The 7,971-nt window shown below is 52.7% G+C and overlaps 1 protein-coding gene across 1 annotated transcript; it reads right to left on the minus strand.

Annotated features, from left to right (window-relative positions):
• Nucleotides 1-5,865: 5,865 nt before the first annotated feature.
• Nucleotides 5,866-7,968, minus strand: NDUFB6 (NADH dehydrogenase (ubiquinone) 1 beta subcomplex, 6, 17kDa; the record flags this gene model as incomplete). The annotated part of the gene is made up of 3 exons (XM_010290511.1): nt 5,866-5,934; nt 7,266-7,310; nt 7,906-7,968. Coding segments are annotated over 3 exons (177 nt in total), but the record flags the coding sequence as incomplete, so codon positions are not given.
• Between the last annotated feature and the right edge of the window lie 3 nt (nt 7,969-7,971).

The following is a 7,971-nucleotide window of genomic DNA, read 5'->3' on the forward strand; positions in this document are numbered from 1 at the left end:
ACGGGGGACGAGATGCGCGGTCCTGAGCTCTCAAACGGAAAACACCTTTTCTTCCCGGGCTACGTGAGCCCCGGAGCGTGTCCGGGCGCTGCGGCCGAGCGGTCCCCAGTCGCTCCCCAGGGGAGACACCGGCACCGGGAGATGGAGGATCAGGGCTCGGGCGTTGCCGGCACAGAGATCACAAGCCCGGGGCTGAGCAAAGCTGGCCTTCCCACCACACAGCTTGCCCAGCTGCCTTGGAAGGAGCCGCTGAACCCTGGCTAATTACAGCTCTTAATGAGCTGGCAGCACATGAAGCGAATCTGAAACTGGCACGGAGTTGCCTCAGCCCTCCAGGCGATGTGCAGCCACGCTTCAGCTTCGGATCGCAAGGAGCCACGCCAGCGGGGAGGTGGAGAGCATGGCTGTGCAGCCGCGGGAGCCGCACTGGCCGTCCCAAAAGCTCTCCCCTGTGAACTGCAGCCCCCAGCTGCTGCAACACCAACACTTGAGGTGCTAAATCCCCCCACTTCGAGTTCATGGATGTCCCAATGCTGCCAGATTCACTTGTTTAAGAAGCACCTTCAAACTCTCCCACCCCAGATATGAGACGTGGGAGCAGTTCATGCAGCACCTGCTGAGCATGGGGTGCAAGGGTGCTCCCCTCCCAGAGTCACAAGCAAAAACGGGGAGGGGGATCCCAGATGTGAATCGGCTACGCTGGTCCGGCACATCACACACAGATGTGAAATAAATGGTCGTTGTTCCAGCAAAAGCAGCATCGCTCGTGCCACTGCCTTTGGAGGGGGGATTAACGGTTGCTAAATGGACAGCTGCTTAACAAGGGAAATGTTCTCTTTAGGCTGTTGGCCCCTCCCCAAAGAAGACCCAAGGCTTTCTGTGCAGGCAGTTGAGGGGAGCTGTGATAGCAACGCGTTTGGGAGACCTGTCAGTCTTCTGTAAAGATGATGCAGGGACCAAAATCCAGGCAGATAGCTTTTGCTTCTATTCATCTCTCCGAAAGATGCAACTGCTAGTCATATCCATGCATTAATTTGCAGACAGATCTTTTCTAGAGGCTGCAGAAGCAGCTCTCCTTTGCTCTTCAGGGCTGGACCAGGGGAAGGGCAGTCCCCCGCCGCCCTCACTCACAGGCGGGTTTCCTGGACTGGCGAAATGGCAGGGCTCGAAGCTCCCCCAGCCCCCAAGGAAATCACAGGGCAGGTATCCCAGCACCTGGCCCTGCGTGGGCGTACAGGGTCAGCACCCCAAAATGGCCAGTGGGGTTCCCCTGCCCATTGTAGGGCAAGACTTGTCAGGATCCCCTGGGGAATGGGTGAAGTTGGGCTTAGAGAGAAACCACTGGGTATACCATGGTAGCTATTTCAGGTGAGACCTATCACCATCTAAACTACTGAGCGTTAGCTGGAACGAGAGCTCACAGTGACACCTTTGGACACCATTCCATGCCTGCACGTTGGCATCTGGTGCCACATGAGATACATTCGGGTGATGGAGACATCCACGCAGGTCTGCCACACGTCACACGAGACGTATTGGGTGCCTTCATCCTCGATATCTTCAACCTTACCAAGTAGCAGCTGGAGACAAGGAAGGCTCCTCAAAGCACCTAAAAAGTCTCTGCGTGCTTGCGTGTGGGCAACTGAATTAATCCCCTTTTGTTATGCATATGATTATTAATTGAGACATGAGAAGTATGACTGCATAGTACTGAGCGAAGAAAGGAGTGGTGCAGTCACTGCATACTCGGTGTGGGTTTCAACATCGTATTTACGCGGAACGAAAGAACTAGCTGCTGACACACAGCTCTTCTGGCGTGACGGGGGAGTTCCTGGCTGAAATCACATTATCAGCTTGGCCCTCTCTAGTTGGAGAATAAACATATAAAAGTAACTTCGCCCAGTTACAATGCAATTTCAAGTAGTGGATGAATGCCAGCGCATTCTGTTAGGAAGTCACAGGAACTGGGATTCACATCGCCTCATTTTAAATGGATAAACTGAGGTATGTAATTTGTACTGGGCATCACAACTTCATCTATGAGCAATGGAGAAAGACGAAGAGTTCCTGTTATTCCAGGTAAGTTCCAATTTCTGTCATTGATTACAAAGAAAACCAAACATTCAGCTGACGCAGCAGAGGCATCAATATTTCAGTGAACTGCATTCCTGGAAACGAATGCCTTAGTAGCACTGAAAGCCTCGCTGAAGGCAAGGTGTCATCCACCGCTCTGCCCTGACCAGACCTCGTCATCACAGAAAGCATCTTTCAGGCAGTGTAACGCCATGCAGACTGTTCCCCACCATCTCCTCCACCTGCCATGCCTTCCAAAAGGACTCATTCCATGTTTTTTCCTGAAGTGAAGCTGGCTGGCCTGTAGCGGCCTGGGTCATCCTGAGCCTCTTTCAACAACGGTGCAAAACTTGCTTTCCTCCAGTCGTGAAGGCTCTCCCCTAGTCGCCGCGACTTTTCACAGCTGACAGCACCTCTGCAAGAACATCAGCCGGTTCTCCCAGCACCCCAGGCTGCAGCCCGTCCAGCCCCGTGGACTTGCACAGTTAAGATCCAACAAGCAAACGCTGGATGAATCCTCATGGGTTCCACTGCATGTCAGCATAGACACAAGCGCTGGTGAGATGGCTCCATACCCTCAGTGTCTCCTCCTCTGGTTAATGAGCTTGCCTGGCACTGGCCGTGAGCTAGTACACAAAAGGGATACCCTGTGGGGTGGGAGAAATTGGGAGCTGAGCTGGAGCAGACCCAGCCAGCCAAGCATGAAGGATGGCACACCCAGGGTTGATGAGCACTGGAGGATGCACAGGGATGCTTCTTGGCCGAGTTCGTGCAGCCAGTGCTGGAACCAGCAGCTCCTGCTTGAGGTGCATCAGGTGAGGGAGGAAGGGCTAGCGTGTTCAACCACTCGAGGATCTTCCAGTCATCGTTTCCCCAAGACACCAAGCTTTTACTGAGTGCTTCCCTCCATCCTTACCTCCTGCTCTGCTCCAATTAACCTAGCTTGGGACTGGCAAGTGGCTCTTTTCTGGTACCTGTCCTCAACCCTCTCATTTGCAGCCTGAGGAGCAAGGAGGTCCTGATGGCTCTGCAAAGGGCTGGACTGAAAGTCATGGCCCAGAGCATATGGTCCATCACCTCTTTGGGAGAAGGTCTTCCTCCATGCGTCCTTGAGCCGTTGTGATGGAAGGCTTTTTGCAGCAAGACAGGTGCAAAGAAATGTAACTCTTGACTAAATATATATTACATATCTACCACTGACCAGAGTGATTTTTTTAGCTAGTAGGGATCTCAAAAGAAAGTTATGTAGAAGATGTACTCCTGCGTGTCCATATGTGTATGGTGTATGCGTGTAACACAGAGGACATTTAAGGGAATAATATTGTACAAACCCAGAAGAGTTTTGGTTTCATTGTCTAATGCATCACCCACATTTAGCGCAAGAGGGAAATGAGAGTCAAAGAATTTGCGAAGTGTAACTGAGGCCCAGCATCCCCCGCAAGGGAAGAGGCACACTGTATTTGTAGAGACGCACATTCGTTGCACACGTCCAGCACGCTGTCAGCGGTATGGTGTCTTACAACGGGTGGGTGCTCCTCCTGCTCGCCCAGTGCCACGTGCTGTCCTCTTCAGTGGGACAGGCGAGGCGGTGGTGATGAATGCTCCTGCTGTAACTGTGCCGGGACACGTTCCGTGTCCTTTATTATCTTTTTTGATGGGGTTGTAACAGTCAAACCCCTCCCTGTTTGAGGGAGAGGTATCCATTCCCTCTACCCAGGGAGGGTTATCTGTTCCCGAATGCCCAGGCAATCGCGAGCCCCATGTGACAGGCTCTACGGGTTGACACCCAACCAGTCCTTGAGACTTGGGACTGAGTCTGTGGCCTAGAACAGCCACTTGGGCCCCACATCTTAGGGACGAGGGGGATCAGGAGTGGCTCCAGAGCTGTGGGGACGTCCATGGGACCCTGGGGGTACCACGAATTCCCTGTAGTCCTGGCAGGGGCCTCACTAGAGGAGGAGAGGTGTCAGGGCTTCCCTGGGGGAATCTGGGAGCCCTGGGGGTATCGGGCATCCCCATGGGTATGGGGTGTCCTCAGGAGATGTCACAGTCCCCAGTTCCTCACAAGCATTGCAGAGGTGCGCAGCGGGATCTTGGGGCACCCCAGCCAGTCCCTCGTTAGTGGGGTGGGGGTGTCAGGGGCATCCCCAGCGGTCACTCACCAGTGGGGCGGTGGATTCGGTGTTAGCTTTGGGGCCAGGCATGTGCAGGCGAGGGCCAGGGGACGCCTCCTCCTCTGCGGTGGCGGTGGGGTCGGCCAGGCTGAGCAGCAGCAAGTTGGTGCAGGCGAAGGTTCGCTTCAGGCTGCAGCAGTTTGGGGGAGGAGCGCTCCTGGGGAACTCCGTGCTGGGGGGACTGACACACCGTGGGGCAGAGGTGTGTCAGGGACTCCCATGGCCATGGGAAGGAAGCACAGGTCTCAGCGCCCCTGCGGCCCCCACAACCCCTCTACTAGCCCCATCACCCCCCTGCTGCCACTGATAACCCTCAGTAGCCCCCATTAACTCCTCAGTCTCCCCCTCGACTCTCTTACCTTCCCCAGTGCCCCCCAACAGCCCCTGCTGACTCTAGGCCACCCCAGGGACCCTCATGCTTCCCCAGTGCCCCCCTCCAGAGCCTCCCAGTGATGACCTGGAGGACCCTACTGCCCTCTCACAGCACACAACTGCCCCTCCACTTGGTTCCCCAGTTGCCATCCCACCCTGAGCTGCCTTTTACCCGAGGAAAGAGATGGATGCGGGCTTGGCGAGGGCCTGGGGGGCTCCTGGGCCTAGCAGGGGCCTGGGGGCTGCGGGCTGAGCATGGGTGCCCGATGTGGGGTCCATGGCCTCCCTGATCTCCTTCGACTGCAGCAGAGTTTTCACCCCTGCATTGGCCATGGCCCTGTTGGTGGGAGTCCCTGTCAGAGCGGTTACGAGGGGTCTGGCTGCCCCCAGGCACAGCAGGAGGGCTCCTGCCTGTTACCTTGACCTCACAAACACTGGCTATACTGGTCACATGTGGTTCCATGAGGTCATGAGGGACTTCTGCCCCAGCCCCTCCCCTTACGTACCTCAGGTTACCCTTGGATTGCTGTTTAACCATTTCTATCCCCAAAGTGGCCACCAAAATACTTAGAATCATAGAATATCTCAGGTTGGAAGGGATCCATAAGGACCATTCACTCCAACTCCCTGCTCATCAAGAGGCCAGTCTTCCCCAGCATGAAGTGTCCCAGGTATGTGGGGCCAGTGAGGGCAGGAAGACTCCAACTCAGAAAGGGCTGAAGACAGAGAAGGAAGCGTAAAGAATTTGGCAGCAGTGCCACTTCTGCTACCCTCTCTTGGCAGAGAAGTGGGATGACAGAGGCAGAAGCTTAATTTTCACTGGAAGTCTCTGTCAGAACTGGTTGGTAGACAAGGGCTTGCTAGACTGGAAGAGGAGAGCCGTGGTGTGGGTGTGCAGGAGCTCACCACGACACCCTTCCTTTGAGCAGACTACTCCACAGTCCCCTGGGACATACAGCGTCTCTCCTGTTACTATGACGCCCACATTGTCCTGCTGCCAGATCTCATAAGGTCAGATAAAAAGTTGAGGAAGGGGGATTGGAGATCACCAGGCCTCAGCAATAAAGCTCACCAAAGGCAAAAGAAACTCCTGTATGAGTAGCGACTGGAATAATGTGGACTAAGGAGAAAGTAAATGACAGAAAAGCTGAGGCGATGCAGAATAAAGACTGTTTTATAGTCTATAGAGATAAAGAAACTGCAGTTCTCGCCTTGTTCGCTGAAGGAGGAAATCAGCTTTTAGCCATCAGTGGTGCTCATCGGGTTCTTCTTTCAGAGGTGGAATAATTTCTCCTGTCTCTAAAATTCTGTCCCCCTGATGGAATGAGAGATCATGGTGAGCATTTCCTTGTACCCTCAGTCTCTGCCTTCACACAGCACAGTCTGTCAATTAAGCTGTCACTGTCCCCACTTCCAGACAAAAAAAAAAAAAAAAAAAAAAAGAAAAATATCTTTCTACAACTTACTCAGAACACTCTCATTCACTCAGCATTTCCCAGGATGCTGAAATAACATTACAGCCAAATGATCTGAAATCTGTACTTGCTTTACCCCTTTCTTTTCAGCTACAGAATAGGAACGAAACATTTCGAGACTCCATTGTTTTAAAAATGTATACTGGACTTACAGCCCTGCCTAACCACCTTCAACACGGCGCAGCTTTAAGTGAGTCTCCAAACCCATGGCCTGTAACCCATGAAGAGCTACGTAATCCCTCAAAAATCAAGCTGAGGCCCAACTGCTGTTTGTTACAGCTTCAAGTGCTGTCTTGGCCTACAGAGCTGACCTAACTCAAGTGAATACTTAGGCTGAAGTCAGAGGCGCACAGTTTGACTTTCTGTATGTTGTTATATGGTTGTTAGGGATGGAACGTTTTATAATTTTATTTCAGCTAAAACACAATTTGGCAGGTGTTACGCAAAAAATGTGCAGCTGTCAGAAAGAGCAGAGCTAAACTTCTACGGGAATATTTGCCCACTGACTTGCTACACCAATCAACGAGTAATGGCTCAGAGCAGCCTGAAAACAGTAAAGACCAAACAGTCTGACACTCTCCACTTCATAAAACTCATCCCAAGCTGAGATGGCATGACGTGATCTCTCTGGGGACGTCTGAGTGCAGGGGACCTTCACGGACGCCTGGGACCAAGCTTGTGAGGGCAGAACCGACACGCTCAGCGGCAAACTCCTCCCAACTTCTGACAATCACCACTCCTGTCAGCGAGGAGAAGCAGAACCGCTCCTCTCTGTCATTCCATGCATTATTAATCACGCTTTCACAGAGGCTTTAAACACCCAAACCCTTTCACAAAGACGCTGGTACTGCACGGTGACGAATGCTTGCATTCCCATGAGGGAACGTTTCTCTTTTCTGCCCAGGATGCACGGTGCTGTCAGCCAGGTACTCGAAGGTCTGCCACTACCACTGAAACAGGGACTGTCTGCTCTGAGGACAAGATGAAAACTGCTCAAAAATACTGGAACTGTGCTGCTCCAAGGCAGCCTGACCACCGTTATCAAGCTCATCCATCTAGAAATTCTCCCTGCACAGCTACTGCATAACCCACACTTCTCCCCAAGTCACCGTCACCCCTTTTCTGCCTGTTTTACAAAGCTGAAAGATAAAACAAGTATTAACGGACTTACTGGGAATATCCGTGGATTTGACATAACGACACCATGTGGCGTTTTCTGAAAGTGGGGAAGGGGAAGAACAGAGGAAAAAGGTAAAGAAAAAGGAGTGTTACCCAGATGAAATACAAAGGATTTGCAAAATGGGGAAAAGGACCCTTCTAAAACACAACCTCTACTGAATACAAGGCTCATTAAGCCGGGTTCTTTCCCCTAGTTGAAGAAATACCCAAGGTTAATAAAATTACAGCTCCCAAGCCAGGCAAGACTGTAGAAGTGGAAGGTCTGTCCCGTTGTAAGTGCACTGACCATTCCCCTTCCCCACACCAGCAGCCGCAGTCTGGTTACCCCCAGGGTCACTGTTCCTCCAGGAAAGCAAGAATTAAGACACAGCTTTCCAGCAGCACGGTCAAAGCCAGTCACCACCAAAAAGATCACAAAAAACTCCTACGTGTGGCACCCAAGCAAGGAAAAACAAGCGGTGACCAGACCTTGGGAAGTCACTTTACCTTAACCAGAGTGTTCATACAACCCCTGAGGCACCTGCTCGTTTCATTGGCCCCCCGCTTTCAGAGCTTCTTACGGGGTTTAACCCAGATTCCCCCCACTCTCCCTGAACCCCCTTCTTCACGCGTCCTTCGGGGGCCGCACGCACCATGACGTGGTACTTCACGTAGTAGAGGATGATCCAGGCGGGGACCAGGACCCGCGTCAGGATGAA

This window comes from Phaethon lepturus, unplaced genomic scaffold (assembly GCF_000687285.1).
Source record: "Phaethon lepturus isolate BGI_N335 unplaced genomic scaffold, ASM68728v1 scaffold28667, whole genome shotgun sequence".
NCBI lineage: Eukaryota > Metazoa > Chordata > Aves > Phaethontiformes > Phaethontidae > Phaethon > Phaethon lepturus.